The sequence below is a fragment of the Xiphophorus hellerii genome, chromosome 20 (genome assembly GCF_003331165.1).
Source record: "Xiphophorus hellerii strain 12219 chromosome 20, Xiphophorus_hellerii-4.1, whole genome shotgun sequence".
Lineage (NCBI taxonomy): Eukaryota > Metazoa > Chordata > Actinopteri > Cyprinodontiformes > Poeciliidae > Xiphophorus > Xiphophorus hellerii.
Window position 1 is genome coordinate 12,597,492 of NC_045691.1, and position 21,305 is coordinate 12,618,796.

General features: G+C 37.0%; 1 protein-coding gene across 1 annotated transcript in view; it reads left to right on the forward strand.

The window, feature by feature from the left end:
• The first annotated feature begins 81 nt into the window (after window positions 1–81).
• atp2b2 (ATPase plasma membrane Ca2+ transporting 2) overlaps window positions 82–21,305 on the forward strand; it is a 78,316-nt gene continuing 57,092 nt past the window's right edge. Inside the window, 1 exon segment of the mRNA XM_032550488.1 lies at window positions 82–1,159. Within this exon segment, the coding sequence (XP_032406379.1) occupies window positions 961–1,159 (199 nt within the window). The 5' untranslated portion in view covers window positions 82–960.

Here is a 21,305-nt window from a genome sequence, read left to right on the forward strand (position 1 = left end):
GACAGCAGCAGCGGGTTCATGGCTCAGCCCATCCTCCCTGTGACAGCGCAGCGTTACGTTCTGCATCTCTGCTCTGTCGTCAGAGAAGCCCCAGCCTCCCACCCGCGCACAACTCCTCTCCTCTCTGCACCAGAAAGGAGCAATCTCATCTCTCCTTGTCTTTTATGTCCTCGCTCACTCTCTGTCAGTTAGTGTGTGTACTCAGAATGAGGTTAGCAGCACCAGCAGCAGCAGTAGATAGAGACAGCAGAGGCACAGTTACTGCAGCAGCCAGGAGAGGCTGTCCTTCAGCTGTGCACCATCTACTGCTGCATTCACCCCTGCCCTGAGAACACAACGCTCATTCCTTTGCTCTCTCTCTCTCTGTTTCTTCCTGCTCCTTCTCTCACCTCTCTGAATTCATTTCTGGAATTCGACACCGTCTCTTTTCTTCCTCTTTCTCTGTAGCAGTGATGGGGAGGACCACCACGTAGAGACCGAGAGGCAACAAAGGCAAAAGCAGAAGAGCAGTAATGGGAAGCCACACATGGAGCGGGTCTGGACTGCAGCCGTGGTGAGCCTGAGAGCTACAGGACCTGAGACCATCATCATTGCCCTCCTCAGGACCTAACCACTTGGGCTGTCCAGCACCTGGATGCTCCCCATTTGTTATTTGCCACCCCCTTTCCTTCCCCTGTACCGTTGCTCTCTTTCCTGGACTTTAGTTTTCTTTTTTTTTAGTGTCATTTTTGGTCTGTTAAAATAAAAAACAGAGGCGTCTCATCCTTGGATTTTTTTTTTCTTTTTGTAATAATCTTTATCCCCAAGAATTACTTGCATTTTCTTCTTTTTTTTTAGTCATCATTGCCTTCTTGAAATTATTTTTAGATTATTTTTTTTAATCAGACTGAGCTCTGTTGTGCAATTTTTCTTCAATAAGCAATAACAAACACTAATCCAACTGACTTGAAAGCTGACACAATGGGGGACATGTCCAATAGCGATTTTTATGCCAAGAACCAAAGAAATGAGGACAACCATGCGGCTGGCTTTGGCTGCTCTGTTATGGAGCTGCGATCGTTGATGGAGCTTCGTGGCACAGAGGCAGTGGTCAAGCTCCAAGAGGACTATGGGGCAGTGGAAGGACTGTGCAAGCGATTGAAAACCTCACCCACTGAAGGTAAATCTATATTTTCTACTCATGCACATGAAATGAGTAGTGGTGGTGGTGTGTTAAATTAAACATCTTATGTTTAATTTAGAGAGAATACTGTTCGTGCATTACTGTATAGTATGTGGTTATGCAAATTAATTCCTTACATTAGTATACACTTGTTTTTAAAAATGCAACCTGTGATAGAGGTACATAACTACAGAAATGTTCATGAAGCATTTGGAGAATGCGTCAGCATCAGAATAACACATGAGGTTGGGGGATCCCATTTTAGGTGCATATAAAAAATTTGCACTGTGCAGTGAGTGAGAAATCTGTTTAGTATGCACAGAAATATCTCTGGACAGTTTAGCCCACATTGCTCCCCTCCCCACCAGAAACATCCCACCATCTCTTGTCATCTTCCTTTTCAGCCAATCAGGTGCAGATTTATTAAAGTAAAGGTACTGCTCCACGTGGGGTGGGCTGGAGGGTTTGCCAATCTGAACTGAATGTGGTTGGAATCAAAAGAGCAAGAAACATAATTTTTCTTTTTTATTTAATGTTCTGCAAAAAAAAAATATATATATATATTATTTTATGTGATGTATAAATGTATTTTGGCATAGGGAGGTTATAATCCCATATGTTTGGTCACCTCTAGCCAAATTCTCTTTACTATTCATTTTCTTATATAATCGCCATAACTGTGTGATAGTTGAACTACTCATCTTACTTTGAAGTCTGACTTTCTAACTCCAGTCATGCAACATCATTATATAGACACAACAGAGGAGACCAAATATATTCAGAAATTATTAACTACTTAAAATATTACGGGTTGAACATTTATTCCCTATTCAGGTCTCCATTTTAATTAATACTACTTTTTGTTTTATTAGCATTTTTGCACATCCATTTAGTTTTTGAAATATGCTGCTATGAAATGTCAAAAAACTGTTCTAGTTACAAAGGATTCATTACATAAATAACCAACATTTAACTGAAAAGGAAAAAATGGCTTTGAACTTTGACTCAAGTAAATGATCAATTCTTAATCTTGAACTTACACAGCAGTCCAGTTTCTTGTAACGGATACCCAGAATATATTTATTGATGGGTTTCTTTGAAGGTAATGCTGATAACGGCACAAGGCCATCTGGTGATTCCTTTTAATCATTTAGGGGCTGGATGGGTTGTCGGGCTACTGCTCAGTTTTCTAAGAATGGAGACATCGGGATCCTTGGTTAGAAATCTGCTTCTTTTTAGAGACTGGTGAAAAAGTTGTTCTGAGCTGTTCTAAAAGGAAACAAAGCTTGGGATTCAATTAAGCTTAAGGATAAAAAAAATGCAGAGAAGTTCGGGGTCATCTTTGCAAAAATTGTAAAAAGCAAAGAACCAAAGTATTTTTCATCGCAATCTCTGGGGACACAATCATTGGTAACCAAAAGCTGTTAACAACAATTTAATTAAAGTAATTTTACAAAAATAGAGTGCATAAGAAATTCTAATTAGGCCATATAAACTAGAAACAAATTATCCTTTTGTTTTGACCTGTTGTTTACCTGGAACATAAATATGTATGTAATACACAGACTAAGGCCATGAACCATTTGATCTGATGAGTCGTGTCAATGTTCTACCATGGACAGTGATTACTGGTTAGAGAAGTGAAAAATCTCCAAAACACAGTGTTGAAAATCTGCAGCACAGACTGTGATCTGTTTCTTGTGTGAGTCTCCATAATGATCATTTGACAGATATAGATGCCAACCAGGAGTGATGCCAGAAGAATAGTTTTCAATTACAGTCACACATGTAAATGTGTGACATTCACCATTCTTTACTAGAACTTTAATTGGAACCATGTGCTTTGATCAGATGAAGTAAGATTGAGATATCTGTAACACAAACACTTCAGATTGGTCTGCTGTGAAGTGAAAGGATGAGTATTTGCTGAAGAGCCTAATACCCAATATTAAGTAAGGTGGGGAATCTGTGATGCTTGATAAAGTGCATGGTATTGAAGTTCTTTGAAATACCTTGAAGATTTTTAGTATAGCTTTTACAACAAGGTAATGATACAACACATGTGACCAAATCAACACAAAAATGTTTTGCTGTGATCAAAAATTATTCCCCCAATCACAATTCCCAGACCCAAATTACCCCCACTGTATTTTCTGGACTATAAGTCACACTATTTTTCGTAGTTTTGGTGGTTCTAGGACTTGTGGTCAGGCGACTTAGATATGTTTTCTTCTCTTCATGATGCATTTTCAACTTCCTGATCAGTTTTTTGAGGTGTCCAACTCAATGTGTTGCGCATAGACCAAAACAAAGACAACAAATTTTAGTCAGTCTTCAGGAAGCTTCCTGTTGATCTCGACACAAGGGAAGAGACAAGCAACAGCAACAAATGAACGTTTTCTGCCACTCTGGGTGAACACAGCACACGAAACGCAAACAGTGACAAAAGTTGAACATGTGGGCACATGTACGAGCAGTATAAGACCCCCATTGAATGAGCAAAAGAAACAAAGAAGACCATGACGGAAATGGCAGAACTTCTCCATTCATATTCTGTGATGTATTTAATGGACACACAGACTTTCTCTTCTGTGGTACCTTCTTAATGTCTCTTTCTGAGATCATACATTATCAAGATGGGATGCATCTGTGCCATGTTTGATTTTTGTCTGAAAACTGGTTTCCAATTCAAAACTGTCCTCTATACCGCTTTATACTTACTCTGCAGAACATATGCTATGACCAGAAATCTGATCATGATCATGCTTGCTGTCATCATGTATTTGTAATTTGTGTCTCAGGAGGCTGCAGTTGACCCTATATAAAATGAACTTACTGAGGTTAATTTATTATACTATGAGGCATGAAAACATAAAGCATCTGAACTGACAAAAATGGTAAACCTACCATATCTTTGTCACAACAAGAGGTTAAATGTATCTCGAGCTGCTGAAGAGAATACTTAAATATCTCTTGTACATTTTATGCTTTACTGTTATGAAAAAAACAGACATTCAAGAACCACAGTTCAGGGAAAATGTGGAATGGACAATGGTTTCTCTGGCTGTGTTTCTTTGCGCTTCTTAGTATTCCCCTTCCTTGTACCCTATACCTGCAGGCAGGATGTAGTTACGCACATGTCACCTTGTAGGTAATGGTGAGGTGATGTCTTGGCTTTGCTGTCAGACAGCCAACAGGTTAATGACATGATTCTGTCTTAGGTTGGAAGCTAAGCTGCCGACTTAGATTTTAGTTTCCTAGAATGTGTTGTGAATGTGACCTGATGCTTTGATAAGAGTGAACTGCTTGGTACCAACAGTACAACTATTTCATCAAGCGAATGTTTAACGCAGTAATACATTGGAAGGGCAGATTTGGGTAGGGCACATTAAATTTATAATAGATATTAAAGCACTTCTATTTTTGCTGAACCAGGATGAAGAAAGAGCACTTAAGTCATCAATACTATTTGATGTTGTGGTAGAGACTAAGAACATACTCATCAAGATCTTTGCCAAAAAGGAATAGAAGGAATATGTGTATATGCAAAAATCTTTTCTTCAAACAAACAAAAATCAGCATACAAGACAAAAACACCTTTGTCACATAACTCACCAGATATTTTTATAAGTTTGTGTCAAATACTTTTATGTATAGCTTTGTAATTTTGTAAGTTTGTAATTTTCGTTCTGTTTGGGAACCTTACTCTGTTTTGTGAACAGAATAAGGTTTGGATCAAACACTTCCAGATGTTTTTTTCCCCCATCTGGATAAAAACTTTTTTATTCTAATCACAAGATATGCAACAAATTTAGATCTGTACCTTAACCTATTATCTTTCAATATTTTATATAGCCCTTCTTACACTGCAAAAACACTAAAGTATTTCTGGTCTAGTTCCTAGTGGAGAAAAATAAAAGCTCTATTGGCAGATTATTTCACTTATAACAAGACTTTGTAAGTGAAATAATCTTAAAGTCTTAAAACAGAGGTTCTAATTCAGAACACTGTGGTGGTTGAAATGTTTGGCCTGTGATTTACGTCACTGCAATCAACAAATGCAAACATAATGTCTGTCAGAGAGAGACACAGTGTAGAGGAACGTAATTGTGAGTTTAATAATGAGCAGCACCAGGAACACGTGTCGACTTTTGGAGCGGAATGGCAGTGAATTTGCAGGCTTGCGAGCAGCATAGTTCTCTGAAGAACAGGCACGCAATGAAGAAGTGAGAAACGGTGCAGCTCCGGTCAACATTCTGTTGGAACAATGGCTTTGTGCTGCCCGGTATAAAAATCCGTAACTGCATAATATTAGTTTGACATGATGTGCATTTTTTTCTTTGTTTTAAATTTTCTATGAAATAAAGTTAATGCATGGATATTGGTTTACAACTTTTGACTGCATTACCTAAATTAAAAGGTTTTAAGGCATATGTTTAAAAAATAAAATTCTACAATATAGTTATTTTTACAAATGGCAAAACAATCAGCTAATTTGAAGTGTTTAATTATGTTTGGGCCAGCAAGGGATTTCCAGAAGACAAATTAAAATATCTGGGTTTATTTGAATCGATTAAAACCACAACCTCAAGGTTCTCTATTGCTGAGTGTTGCTGCTAACATCATAGGAGAGCTAACCACAACTCCTGCTCATGGCCCACCCACATTACCGCCCATATTCACGTCCATGATCATGAGGAACAGACCATAACGGAGATGCTGCAAACTGGGGTAGAACCGAACCAGACATTAACCAGTTAGAGTGAGACTTGACCATGGAGAAGCAGCTGTTTGGCATAGATTATGTGGGAATTTTGTAGTTGTCAATTCCAATCCCTGGTTTGAAGAAATAAAATATACTGAAGTTTGTTGTTTTATTGTGACAAATTTCAAACAAGTTTAAGGGATGTAAATATTTTTGTACACTGCTCATCCATGTACACTGCTCATCCAAAGCAGAGATTAATATTTACATTGCTGTGCTTACATTATCTTACTGTAGATTTTGCCATATTTATCCATTTCCTTTTCTCTGCTTCAGAAGGCTTGTCTTCCACTGTCCTTTTGCATCTTTCAGCCAGTCAGTCCCATAATAATGGCAGCCGATTTGGACACTGAGCTTCTGTGACATTTTGTTGTGGTTGAAATAGGTTCCTCCTCACAATGCAGTGGCTAAAGCATAGAAGTTACTGAAGTACTGAACAGGCATTTAAAGGCTTGTCTGAACAATAGCCATTCTGAACACAAGTACTCCCTGCGTGGGTACTGACGGTGTTGTTTATTTCAATATGCTATTTTAACTTTTGTGATGTAATCTGTCAAAATGACAAAATTCTTTAACAAAATATATCACAACAAATTTTCTTAGGGACATATAAAGTTGTACTTTTTTGGGATTTAGTTGCTTAGAAAGAACTTGTGAATTATTGGAATGGATAAATGAGTTAAAATACTGAAGATATGTGAAATATAATCTACCACTGTCCCCTGGTGGCAATATGTTTTGGTGTCAGATTACGACCTAGATTTTCTTTTCTGGATTTGACAGAAAATGATTTGACAAATCTATTGTTTTCACTCCCAACAGGAATTTATCAGTGCTAACAGTCACAATTGATCGTGTCAGATTTTAGACAGGCCAACCAGCACTGGCTTTTAAATTAACTAAAACCTGGTCTGTCACAATAAGTCACAGTATGTCTGGTTTAGAAAAGCAACAAATTTTTCTCTTCATTAGAATATTTTAGTATTCATATCTACTTACCTAAATCCTTTGTACTTCCCAACCTCTCCCTTTGGTTCCCCCAGGCCTTCTCCCCATCAACCTTTTGACTTGCCCTTTATATGCTTCTACCTCCCATAACTCTAAACTTGCAACACCTTACTTCTCTTTCCTTTCCTTTTCTCCTTCGCTCCCATTTCTATTTCCGTGAGCTGGTCGGTCGCTGGTATCCCAATGGGCCAGTGTGCAGTGTAGCCTAAATAGACCTGCTCTACATCAATAACCTTCATCATGTCTCCCTTCTACTCTCACATCTTTCACAGAGTTAGTTGCAATGTGAAGAAATGCTGGGAAAGTAGCACATCAAGCTGAAAAAGTAGCACATTGTTTTCATGTGACCTTGACTGTTGACTGATGTTAATCTGTGTTTAGTGAAATAAAGACTGCACTAAATTTAGATTGAATCTGAAGTATTCCTTTGTCATTTATCTAGCAAGTGATAAGAAGGGAATTGCTAATGCCCTGCATTGTGTGTTAGTAATGACAGTAATCATTGATCTCTAGAACACTTTTGTTAGTTTATAAATCACTGAATGGCTTAGCACCAAAATACATTAAACCCCTGTTGTTGTTGTGTCTACCTTCCAAACCACTCTGATCTTCTGTTTCTAGTCTGCTTTACGTCCCTGGAGCCAGAACCAAACATAGAGAAACGGCATTCAGCTTTTATCCAACACAAATCTGTAACAAACTTCCAGAAAACTACAAAACAGCTGAAACACTGAGTTCCTTTAATAAATTGAGGCATTAGAATTGCCTTTGATTAGTAGGAAGTTGAACATTTATCAACGTATTTGATGTGTATTTGTTTGATTTTGATAATGGCATTTGACAAAAATGTACTATTTGCTTGTTTTACATAGTGACTATTTGATGCTTTATGATGTAAAGTACTTTGAATTGCCTTGTTGCTGAAATGTGCAATGCAAATAAACGTGGTGTGACTAGCATAATACTCAATACCTCTTTTTTTTTTTAAAAAACCCCAAAAAACAGACTTTTGATGATTCCTGCAATAACGCTTCAGAAATCTTGTTTGACAACACTTAATTTGACACACCAGAGAGGCTTTCACCCAGGGTTTTTAGGTTCCCTGGATATTGAGTTCCTTCTCCATACTGGACCATATGAATATGTTTAAATCTAGAGCATTATTATATTTTCTGTTGATTTTTGCTATGGTATTTTATAAGCTAATATGAATAAACCACTCTGACCAATTTTGTGCACACACCCTCAAATAAAACCAGTTAAATGGTACACTTCAGATTGTTTATGTCTGTTTTAGTATTATGTTATATAGTTGTTAAATAAGCATGCAGAGTGCTTAGATGATGTAGAGAGATTCACAACAGACTTCAGAATGTAATGACAGAATTTTAAAGTTGCTGCTGGGGGTATTTTGTGACACATGGATGGCACAGGCCCCATTTAGAGATGTTAGGATTCCTAGGCTACATTCACAGCAGGCAAATACAACTCAAATATTTTGTTTTTCGTCCATATCTGACCTAAATCCGACTTTTTCATGAGAGTTTGAATGTTCTTATTCATTTTTTTTCCAACAAAAAAAACAACAAATGCCGTTTGTGCCAATTCCAGGCGTCCTGCTAATTTGTATACATATCCAATAGTTTTCAAAGAGTTTACAGTCTAAGTCGTGTTGCATTTTATCGGACTTTTATGAAATTGACGTGGACCATGAATTATGATTCTGCATAATTATTTTTGTACACATTTTTTTTTCTTATGCTTTGAGACATTGACATGGATGAATTGGATTTTATCAACAGACGTCAAAACTTGATTTTCATAATAGGGAATTTATGACCTAATTTCAAGAAGAGCAAAAACAAAACTTGGGATAAGTTTGGCATTTGGTGATCATAAAAAGTCATCCTTTGCATCAAAGCAAAAATGACTTGAATAGGATCCTCTGTAAAACTTGAGGAAAAACATATTAAAACAAGCATGAGGAGCAATATTTAATGATTCCATCTGGAGGCCAAATTAAAATGTCTTATCTAAAACTCCACTGTAAACTGAGCACCATTGAGCAAAGGTCTCTATAACTCAGAGGGCAAAGCTAATTACAAAGTTTGTAACATAATTTTTTGCAAAGGATCTGTGACCATCAAGACTCTTTTTTTTTTTATTTGAGGTTAGGTAACTCTAACTTGTGATACGTGCCACAGAGTTTTTCGTACGTCACCGTAACTAAATTTTCTGATGCATGGTTTTGCTAAACGAGGCAGGCGAAAGACAAACATTTAACCCTCTGATGTGTGAAGTGACTGACTATATAGTCTTCCGTGAGTGGATCTTTTTTGACCCGGGTTAAAATCAATGTGTTTTTATGCTACTTTTGTCTTTTTTTTTTTTTTTTTTGTACTCCTCCAGGGGGTCTTTTGTGGGCTCTAGTGTCCCTTTTACGAAAGTAGGCTGACAGGAAACAGGGAAGGAGAGGGGGGAAAACATGCGGCAAATGTCGTCGGGTCCGGGAGTCGAACTCGCGACGGCCGCGTCGAGGACTCAAGGCCTCCAAATACGGGTCGCGCTAACTGCTACGCCACCACGGCGCGCCCCTACTTTTGTCATTTTGATTCAAAATAATGTTTTGTATAATACTTTCTACTGTGTTTTATTTCACACGAGAATTATTTCATGTTTGAAATATTTTAATTTTTCACTTTTTAAAATGTTTTTAGAACAATTTGATGAACATTTGTGACAATTTGTAGAAAATTTTTAAAACAAAATGACAACAACAGCAATGTTACAACAGCAATGATGAAATGTCAATAATGGACAATGTCAACATCCATTATATGTGTGTGTGGGTGTGTGTGTGTGGGCATGGGGGTGGGGGTGCAAAAGAGCATGTTTCTTGAAACTAGCTAGCTAACGAAGCTAGCTAACACTACTGTCTGTATTCTATTATGCTATATGTGTCACGCATGTGGGGGTGTGTATGTGTGTGCATTTATTTATCCATCCATCTTCTTCCGTTTATCTGGGGTCAGGTAATGGGGATAGCAGCCTAAGTAAGGAGGCCCAGACTTCTCTCTCCCCAGCCACTTGTTCCAGCTCCTCCTTGGGAATCCCAAGGTGTTCCCAGGCCAGCTGAGAAACATAGTCCCTGGGTCTTCCCTAGGGGCCTCCTCCCGGTGGGTTATGCCCGGAACACCTCACCAGGGAGGCATCCGGGAGGCATCCAAACCGGTTGCCCTAGCCATCTCAACTGACTCCTTTTGACATGAAGGAGCAGCGGCTCTACTCTGAGTCCCTCCTGGATATCTGAGCTTCTCACCCTATCTCTAAGGGAGAGCCCAGACACCCTACGGGGAAAACTAATTTCGGCCGCTTGTATCCGTGACCTTGTTCTTTCGGACATGACTCAAAGCTCATGACCATAGATGAGGGTAAGAACTTAGATCAACTGGTTAATCAAGAGCTTCGCTTTTTAACTTCGCTCTCTCTTCACCACGAGAGACCAGGTTCACTGCAGACGCTGCACCAATCCGCCTGTCGATCTCCCGCTCCATTTTTCCCTCATTGGTGAACAAGATCCAGAGATACTTGAACTCCTCCAATTGGGGCAGGACATTTTCCCCGACCTGGAGAAGGCACACTACCCTTTTCCAGCTCATTTATTTATGCATTTATTTATATAGCTATGATTTTTTTTATTTATTGAGATGATAAAAGAAAGGACCTTGAACACATTGATCATCAGGTTTTGCATGTCATTCAACACACTCTCTCGCTCTTGGTTTTCTTATCCAGGGTGTCAGACACACACAGAGACACACACACACACAAATAATACACATGCACAATAAAGTATAGGCAGTAATGATAGTTAGTTGGTTAGATAACTAGTGTTGGCTAACTTTGAAGAAGGCTAATATGTTTATTCGTGACAATAACGCTGTCACAGTACTCATGATTGACACACACATACTCATTTGTGAGGTAAAAAATTTAAATAATTATTTGTAAAAGTTCTTGCTGTGTAAAATATTATTATTATTCAGGGGTAACACTTAGGACTCAGTGTGTATGGTTCAGAAAAAAATGTTTTCCTGACAGTCACAGTTGGTAAGAAACAAAGATTCCCATTAAATTCCATAGGAAATGAATGTGGGTCATTTTGGACCCACTCACGGAAGAATGGGGTAGTAATATAAAACATATGTCTTAAAATGTATAAAAGGTAAATTAAAAATGTTAATTGCATGATATCAGAAACATATTTTTGAGGAATACCTGGAATATGAAGTGATGAAAATTTTTCATTACAAAGATATTGCAAAAAGATGACCTTACCGGATCAAAAGGGACCCACTTATGCATCACAGGGTTAAATTGGCTTTTTAAATGTATCAGAGAAATGGCTGATTGCTAAGTAAGATTTAGTTTCAGTTGTTGGTGAAGTGAGAGATCTTGGCCTCATCAACTTATTTTAACAAGGTCAGGTATGTGTTAGTTCAGAATGTATCAATCAGTGTCTGATTTACAAATGCATCGTAGCTTTCTGTGTGACTGATTCCTACGCCATGTGGTCATGTTGTTTTTATCTTTATAACACTTTATTTTCCCTGGCTTCATTTTTGCTATGGGATTAAAATGTTGTATTATTTTGGTCACGTTCTTGATAAAGATGCTGAGTCTGAAGTGTTACACAAAAGATAGTGATTGGGGTTTTACACTTGTTTTCAATTGGTTGTATTTTTCCAATGTCATTCCCATAGACTAGAAGCATGTGCAGGTCAGTTTGAGCATTTACAAATAAATTGGATATCAAAGAATAAAAAAGGGTTTTCTTGCAGAGTTGGATCAAAGGATGTTTAATAATTCAGAAGATTGGACATGCTTTCTGTTATTGTTTCCTTTTGTATTATCGTGCTAGTGCCATGTTGCTGTGATGACACAGACTTCACTACACAGTGGTTAAATGGTGTTTTTTTTACTTCATGTTTTGCATCTGAATTATGTACACAGCTCAGGAAACTATTTGTCCCTTTCCTTTGCCACCTTCTGTCCTTCCTTTTTATCTTCACACTCCTCCTTCCTGTCAATAGTTTCACACACATTTAGCTATTCTTTATTATATTCTGTTTTTTGTCCTTGTCCATTCTTATCTATTTTTATCCCACCTTTCTGTCTTCACCTCTTTTTATCCCCTCTCATCCATCCTCATCTATCCTTTCCCAATGATCATACTAATCGCGTCCTCCAGTTGTGGCACCTCACGCATGTTCCCCTCTGACGCAGGTCTATTTAATCTCTGTCCCACAAGGGATCTCTCACATGGAAGTGCAGTCTCCTTAATAAGGACAATTTCTCCCGCTCTTCAACTCCTCTGCTTCTCCTTTCCTCTTCTCTCCTCTCTGGTGTCTGCCCTTCCCTTTCCTTCTTTCCCCTTGTGACTCTGTAAAGGGGCTGGAGGAAGTCGAAAAAAACCCTGTAGAGTGAAATAGGATGCAGTGAGAAAAGGAGAAAGAAATGGCTCTCAGAGGACAATTATAAATGATACACAGCCATTTTCCTCTGAGCCAAACCACAGTCGGCACAGAGTGTGCGTACACATATAAATACATCACACAGGTGATCTCTGCAGTGTAAAAGCAATGACCTTGAGGGAGATTTGTAGTATTTTGGCACAGCAGTCAACACTGCAATACAAAATGTATCAATGTAAGAAATGAGATGAGATGTCTTAAGGACCCTTTAAAGTCGAACTGAATTTCAATGTCTTCCTTTGAACAACCCCAAACATTATGTGGCAATATCACAATTTTGAGTTTATCATGATATCCCTAAATAAAATGTAGATTTTAAAGAACAAGAACAATTAATTTGCTCAGTTTTCCAAACATTTCACAAGCACAGCAGACATTTTATAAATACACAGCAAAGAAATTAAATACATTTTGTCCGAGTGTTTTGCCTATGTTAATTCAGAAGTAAATTATAACAACTAGTTTTAAAGTAATTTTTTATTCAATTACATGTAATTTTGACATGATTACTGTGTAAAATAGAATCACAGTTAGGATATGTGAAATTTACTTGCAAAAGTAGTGTTCAACATACTCTTATTCCCATCATCCAGTAGTATTTTATGGTGGGAATTAAATTGCAATTACCATCAGTGTGTAGGTGAGCATTACTCACTGTTAATTTAAGCTTTATTTCTGTAATTATAAAAATTAATGTGTGAAAGCCCAAGCTCTAGCTTAAGTCAAGAGAAACAAATATTTTGGTTTTTATGAGATTTTTTAATTACATGGAACAAATAAGTCAAGGTTTTCTGAAATGTTTTATTTAATATGTTTCATCATATTAAACAATGCTCATTGCAAATATGGATGAGTTTTAGAAATATTTGATCAGTTAATACATTCATTACATACCAATAAAATTAGCTTAATTGTTAGTACACAGTATTGTGTTGTCAGTTGGTTTAAAAAATCTTAAATAATTTTGATAAACACTTTGATGTGTAGAGGTTGTACTTGCACAGCGTGAAGTTAAAATGCACGACACACCTAGCTGGGAGCTAGTTCTCAATAAATTAATAAACAAATACTTGTGTTTTTGACAGACTATATTCATATGTCAGGCTATAACGTCTGCAAAAAAAACTCAAATTGTATTTGGTGACTAAATGTGGTAGGGCCAGCTGGATTGGCCCTTCAGCTTTATTTCCTTGGAGCCAATGATGTTGACACTCAACTTGTCATTTCAAGTGAGGAACGAAGTTCAGCTCTTTCATTCTCTGTTAAAGATTATTGACATAAAATCTTCGCTCACTCCATCTTTTTTTTCTCCATCCTCTATGTAGTCATCGGAGAAGCGATGATGTTACCATAATACGGACTTCACTGACGACTAGGAGCCCTTGAACTCTGCTTTGTTTTGGTGCCACTTTAAAAAGACAGCCAGAAGACTGTGGGTTCTGCACTTTTTATATGCAACTTTCTGCATAATGTTAGTTTCATTTAATGATAACTGAAAGGCCCGTGCCAAAGAGTTTAGGTATGAATTCATACATAAACACTGGATTAAAATAAAGTATTTAAGACTTTCTTTTGTAAATATTCCTTTTGCTCATTTCCCAGATGTGACTAAAAAAACTTCTAATCCAGTTTGAACATAGTAACTTAATTTTTCAATGGTCTGATAATGGAAAAAGTTGAATGAAGCAGAGAATCACTTGCAACTGCATATCTGTCCTTATCTGTTAGGTAGGTCACACTTAGCCTGCTGAAGATTGAATGGATTCAAATATGAATCACATTGCTTGCAGTTTATTTGATATTTATTTTGTTGTGTATTCATTGTGATACATTTCAGTAAAATTTAAAACAGATTCCAGCAAGGTTTCACTTTAGTAAAAATTATCACTTTAATAGTGAATAAGTTACTTCATAGCTTATAGCAAATGGGAGAAGTATATTTACAAATTACATTTGTTGTCTAAAGTCTAGTCAGTGGAATCAGTGGGTGTTTCTAATTTACTAAGCAAGAATATATTAATAAAGTTGTTGCTGACAGTTGACTATATTGCCATGCCTTATTTAACAGCAGGCAAATATTTTCCCCCAAATGCTGAATACACCCAGTTAAAAAGAAATAATGACTTTCAGAATGTTTCCTCTGAGATGTGTTATGATGTGCAATAAATCTGGACTTCCATATAAGGGTTTGATGATTGTCTCTTGAGAGCTACATTGGGGGCTAGTTTAGCTGACAGTGATTAAGCATAGTGTTAGACAAAGACATTTATTACCCACAGATATCTATTAAGCATCATGTCTGGTCTAAATCAAGGCAGAATATGCAGACGGACATATTTTTAGGGACAGATGAGTATAAACAGTCACACAGTATAAACAGGCCATCAGTGAAGTCAGCTGCCCCATAGATCATTGACGGGGGTAAAGCCAGACTTCACTAGCCTGTACTTGTAGTGCCTGGTCTCTGAATTACAACAGTCTGATTGTATAGTATTTGTGGCTGCACAGTTTATTACTGAATTTATTAAATATAACACAAATTGTTGAAATTACTTGTTGCCTAGATAGATTCCACTTTTGCCATCCTCAATCTGATCTGAGACTGTGCAAAACAAAGGAATTAGAAATTAGTAGCATTGCTCACGTTTCTAGCTGGATCTGCAGATTTGAGAGTAAAGACTATATTTTGTTCTTTTCTTACTCTGTTTTTTTTAACAAAACATTTTTTTTTCCACTTGTGGTACAGAACAACCAAGATACAGTTTTATCCTAAACAAATGGTCACTATTTCTTAAACAGAAACTGTTACACCAGATGTGGTGCTCATTTGCTTAAGCATAGCAAATACTACTTTGAGTTTGTTGAGGAAAAAAAAAAATCAGTCAAAAGAACAATCAAGTATGCTTTGTGTTGTTTGTGTTGTACAGACGATTGGCATAATGGCATCTAAAACTAAGCATTTTCATTCTTCCCTGGGAGAAAAGGGTTATTGCTACAGTGATAACCACACTTAGCCAAAGGCACAGAATCAAAGAGCAAAAATCAAAACCTGTCTGATGTACAAAAACACATAATTTTGACTTTTGTCATAATCTATTCTCTCAATTAAGTACAGTTTGGAAATCCAGGCAGTCTTAAAAGGGTAATTTTCTGCATCACTCCTTTTCTAATGCTTGCAGTTCATAAAAAGTAATTTTACTTTATAATAATTTCTTATACTGTCTGTTGGCATTAAATATCAGTTCAGTTTATGAAGGAAGAACTGTTTTGTTTGCTGTTAGTCAAAGCCCATTAGTCAAAAATATTTGGAAAGAAAAAAACAAAGTTCTACTTAAAAATGTATTCTCACTGCGAAAGTCCCTTGGTCAGCTTTTTTTTTTTTTTTTTTGACAGTAACAACCTACATTTCCTTTAGTTGGTTTGAGTCAAGGCAGAGATTCCAGAACACAGACCTGAGTTTGTTTGAAAACCGACTGAGACAACCTCAATAAGTTGGTCTTGGTCAGTTCTTTGGTCCACACCACTGAGTGTATTCACACCTGCCCAACAGGTCTGTCTGAGGGAAACAAACTCTGATCTGTTTAATGCAGACCAATGTGTCACTCATGAATACACCCTAAGTTAGTTTTTTTTAATTTTTTTTTATTTAGAGTGCAATATTCCCAACCATTCTTGGAGAGTATGGGATCTGAATTGAACTATTTCCAGGTCTGTCATCATGAGGCAGGTGCCAAATGATCAAATGGTTATTTAAGCTGAGCTTTTATTGTGGAGACAGAGGAACCACCCATATGGTCACACATTTCTAGTGCGTTCAACCAATTTAGCATTTCATATGACTGGGCGATATAGCTTAAAAATAAAATCCAGAATTTTGATTTTAATCTCTTTCTCTATCTCTCTCTCTCTCTTTCTTCTTTCTTTTCATAAATACAAATACATGTTTTAAAAAAACAAAACTAATTCTTATGTCAATTATCCCTCCTGAAAGTTGGCCTGAAGTCAAAGTCCAACTAAATGCAAGCTGTAAAACATGTTTTAAAAACAATGTGGTTGGCCGTGCGCAAGCTGAACTACAAAATCTTGCTAAACTACAAAATCCCAAGGAGTGCGTAGGTGAAAGAAAAGCAAGGTTTTCCAAAAATTTTATTTTTATATGCAATGGATTTATTGCCCAATCCATCAGACGGATGGATTGGACTCAGACAGACATGCCAGTCAGCATGAGTTGAATCAAAACTCTCCTTAGTGATTGTCAGATCAAGAGAACCCATATTCTCTGATCTGATGAAACCAAATGTAACTCTTTGGTTTGAAATCCAAGTGTCATGTCTAAAAAAAGCATGCTCTGCTCATCACCTACTCTCAAGCTTGGTGGTGGCAGCATCATGCTGTGGACATTTATTTTATGACAGAAAGTGGGATGCTAGTCTTCATAGGAGGTAAGATGAAAGCAGCTGAACATTGAGAAAGTTTTGATGAATTCTTGCGTCAGAGTCCTCTGAACCTGAGACTATGTAAACAATTTATGCTTCAGCATGACGGTAACCAGAGTTCTTTCAGGACAGTCTATGAATGTCCCTGAATTGCCCAGACTTCAATCCAATTATTCCTGGAAAGACTCGAAATGAATCTGTACCAATGTTGCCCAACCAGCTTGACTGAGCTTAGATGAGCTGCAGAGAAAAGAAGTGAAAAACACCCAAAGGCAGATGTGCCTAATCTGAGTCTGGTGAAATTAGGATTTTTTTCTTTCTTTTTTTTTAGTTTGGAAAATGTATTAGCCTGAGAATGTAATATAGTTCTGAGCAAATAGTAGTGAGAATATTTGCAATTTTCAATTGTCTATTAATTATCACCCAAGGATATATTGTTATTGTTGTTGTCCATTTTACTTTTTTTTCTTTTTTTCTAGATTTCCTTTTGTTTTCCTTGTTCTGAGGACAAACAGAAACATTTTATTTTTACTACTTCTGGTACACTACTGGCCACACATATAAGGTGTGCATCTCAGAGTGTGTTGATTTCCCTTACCTGTCATGACTATTTCATTACTCTCTCTGGTAGTTTGAATTTTAATAGCTGTCCCTATTGTGTTGTGCTTATCTGAGCCCCTGGGCGAAACCAGAGACTGACACCCAGATGGGAGACCGCAGATAGACCACTGTCACTCTCCCTTTCAGCCTCTTGGCCTCGGATGCTCTCTCTTTTCACTCCCTGGGGGAAGGCTTGCTGATATGTGCCTGTGTTTGTATGAAATTTATTTGTGTGCAGACAGGGGCACCGCCAGGAATCTTGGGCCCCCTGACAAAAAATTAGATTGGGCCCCCCTGCACATCTGCTGTTCACTTAGGAGAGGGCAGGTCAGGAGGGATGTGGGCTAGAGCTGCTGCTGACTGACTCATCTGTTGTTAAGTGGTAAAAGGTACAAGGGGCAGGTTAAATATATAAATATGTTGGTAATTTGTTTCCTTAATTCATTAAATGCTAGTGAAAAGGAGGCAAACAGTAGTCTGTAGCTAAGCTAACTATGCTAAATAGTTGATAATCTCACAGTCTACACACCTCTCATGGAGAAAAACAAGAAAACTGGGTTACAAATTGACACTCTTACCCTTTTCTCTCTCTCCCTCTCTATTTTTTTTTTTTTTTAAACCTGATTTTATAATTTTTCTTAGCAGCATAGTAACTGCCACAGTCATTCTTGTCTTCCACTGACTACTGCTGAACACCGTCACCGTCAAGCAGGAACGAACCATTTCATGTAAATCCAGGGGGGGTTCAGGGAAAATATGAATGTGTTTTTTGGTCTGGTAGTGGTAACAAATTTTTACTGCTAAAAACAATCTTCGAAAACACAATATGATTAATTTTGTAATTGACAGGGCCCCAATTTTTTTTTTATTTCTATGAACAAAAAATAAATAAATTGTGGAGGGCCCCCTGAGACCTTTAGAATTGTCATAACTTTTCCCCCCAATACAACGCCCCTGTGTGCAGATGAAAAATTTGGTTTGTGCTTTCTATGGAAATGGCTGAAGCCATGGAGCCAAAATTAGTTGGTGTTTGATCAATTTTCAGCACAGTTGTTTATTTTTTATTTAGATATTATTTACAAAAGAAAATAAGCCATTAATGTCTTTGTAGTTTGCTAAAAAATTATTTAAAATTACAATTAATCTTGCAGCTTTCTGCTTTATAAATACTGATGTACTCAGTAATACAGAGCTTTTCAATACCTGGAGACTTTTTCTGCTCGCTGGATAACATGGATGAATAAATGAACGAAAGATAGTGATAATGGCTGGATGAAAACTAAGGAGTGATCCTTGAATAGCCTATGCTGACTACATGGTTGACCAGTCTGGAATTACAGGATGATGTTACTGACCCCATTACACTTTGTCTTTATCACCAAGCAGTCGTGTCCAAACAAACCCTGACTATCTTTTTTCTTTTCTTTACCACGCACAAACACACCTCTGGTGCCCTCAGACTGCCAGTAAACAGATGTCTCATTAAAGTTTTGTCCACATGTAGGGCAGTCAGTCTGGTTAGAGTAACAGTGTTTGAAGCTCAGATGGGGGAAAAAAAGAAACAAATGACTATTAAAGTCAATAAGCAGGCAGTAAGAAGGATTTTATTACTCTTTGTATTTTGATCACAGAGGCTTGAGTAAAAAAATTTACAGTTGATACTTGCAAATAAACACAAACTGTATAAAAAACACATCACTTTTTTTGTGTGATGGACATGAAATCAGGGTAAACTGAACTTATTTTAGGTTAGTAAAGGTAACCAAAATTATTTCTGCTAAATACCAGAACAATTAACAGACTTTTTGTTCCCAAAGATTTTCTTTTTTTTATACTTCCTTTAAACTATCAGGAGGAGCTGCAATGATGTTGTCATGCCCTTACATGATTCTCATTGGTTACTTCACAAAATCTGAGATATTTGGAAGCAACATCTCTCAAACTGCTTCCTTTCCTATATAATGGAAAATTTAAAAGAAATCACACAAGTTATCAGGAACACCCTTATGCACCTTTGTAAATCTTGGTATTTTGGTACAAAACGGGGTGTCATAAGGACACTGGTGTCTTTCTTGTATCCATTTTGGTGGTGACATGTAAGGGTCAACCTGGTAATAGATGAATAGAGGAAAAAGGGGGCACCTACAAGCCTGACAGTACCATAATGCACAAAATAGATACCATCATAAAGAAAGACCCTTATGGAAATATTAAAGTAACATCTTCAGACATCAGCCATAAAGTTTAATCCTTGGCACAGATGGGTCTTTCTAAAGGACAGTGACCCTAAACATAGCACAAAATTACTTACAAAGTGACTTAAAGACAATAAGTTCAGTGTTTTTAAATGGCCTTCACAAGCCCTGATTTCAGTCCTATAATTTTTGCAGGCAGATATGAAAATGTGTGTGTGAGCAAGGAGGCCTGCTAACCTGAATAAGTCGCACCTGTTCTGTCTGGAGAAATGGGCCAAAATGGTAACAAACTGAGAAGCCTGTGGAAGTACGCCCATTATTGTTTAAATGGTTTAAATAACAATGTGTGATATTGTTAGATGGGAAACATCTGACTAATTGTAAATTAAATTTTCTTTTTCATAGACAAAATTTAATCTTATTAAAACATTTGCCCTCATACAGTTTAAGAGCAATTCTATTAAATACTAAAAAAAATTATGTAAACTTTGGATTTGAAGTAAGCATTTTGTCCTTATTATTGTGATATTTTATGAACTGAACTAAGTTTGGTAATCCCGATTGATGGTAAATCAGATTAAACCTTTCATGTTTTAAATCAGAGAGTGCAGAAATCTTTTACATCCTTTTAAACAATGAATATTTAAACATCTTCTGACCTTAAACAAAGCCCTTAGATTTTCCCCAGTAAAGCAGATGTATAATGAATTTCTAAAAGGATCATAGGCACTGACATCTTCATGCTGTCTGAGTGATACGCAGTTTGTTTCAGTTTTTTCTTTCTCTGTGCTGCTCTTGAGATTTACTTGAAAGGGTTTCCTAAGAAGTGGAAATGATTTCTATCAGCAATCAAATTCCCAGACTTACACAGTGTAGAGTGAATTAATTACACATGTTGCTGTCTTACAAATAATTTGTAGAACTATGTAGTTTTGATCAGTTAATAACTTTAAAATTAATATGGAGTGAAATATTAATTTTCAGTTAGTTATCACACTATAGGTTTCCCCCAATAATAATGCTCCTATACCTGTTAATAAGTATATCTTGTAGAAATACCTGTGTGTGTGTGTGTGTGTGTGTGTGTGAGAGAGTGAGATAGCCATATATTTTTTCTTTTCAGTCCACTCTACCATGTCTCACATGAGTCAGGCTCTTGGACCACAGTACCTGACAGCAAAACTCACCCACTTGTGCAGCTGCCCCCACAGGCTCAAATACACACGCACAAACTCACATTATTTTCTGGATTGCAACATACATTTAATTTGGTTTTTGGAAGACAGATGAAGACTGTCCTTATTTGTGTTCTCTTGCAGAAAAAGCAAAGAAGGAAAGTTTTATTTAGTTGGTTCAGTATTTGGTTCAAATGTTCAAATGAAGCTGTTAATTGGTCTATTATTCCACATGTAAAAAGTCTTATAGGTCAGTTGGTGATTGTCAGAATGTGTGATTTTAGTTTTTAAGGTTCAGAACAGTGCATATTTATAGTGAAACTAACCCCCAAATCAACATTGTCTAAAGAAATTATTTAGGGTTCTATTTTTATGTTTCTGTGCAAATCTTGATATTTTCTGACCATTGGTGAAGGTATGGTGTTGAACG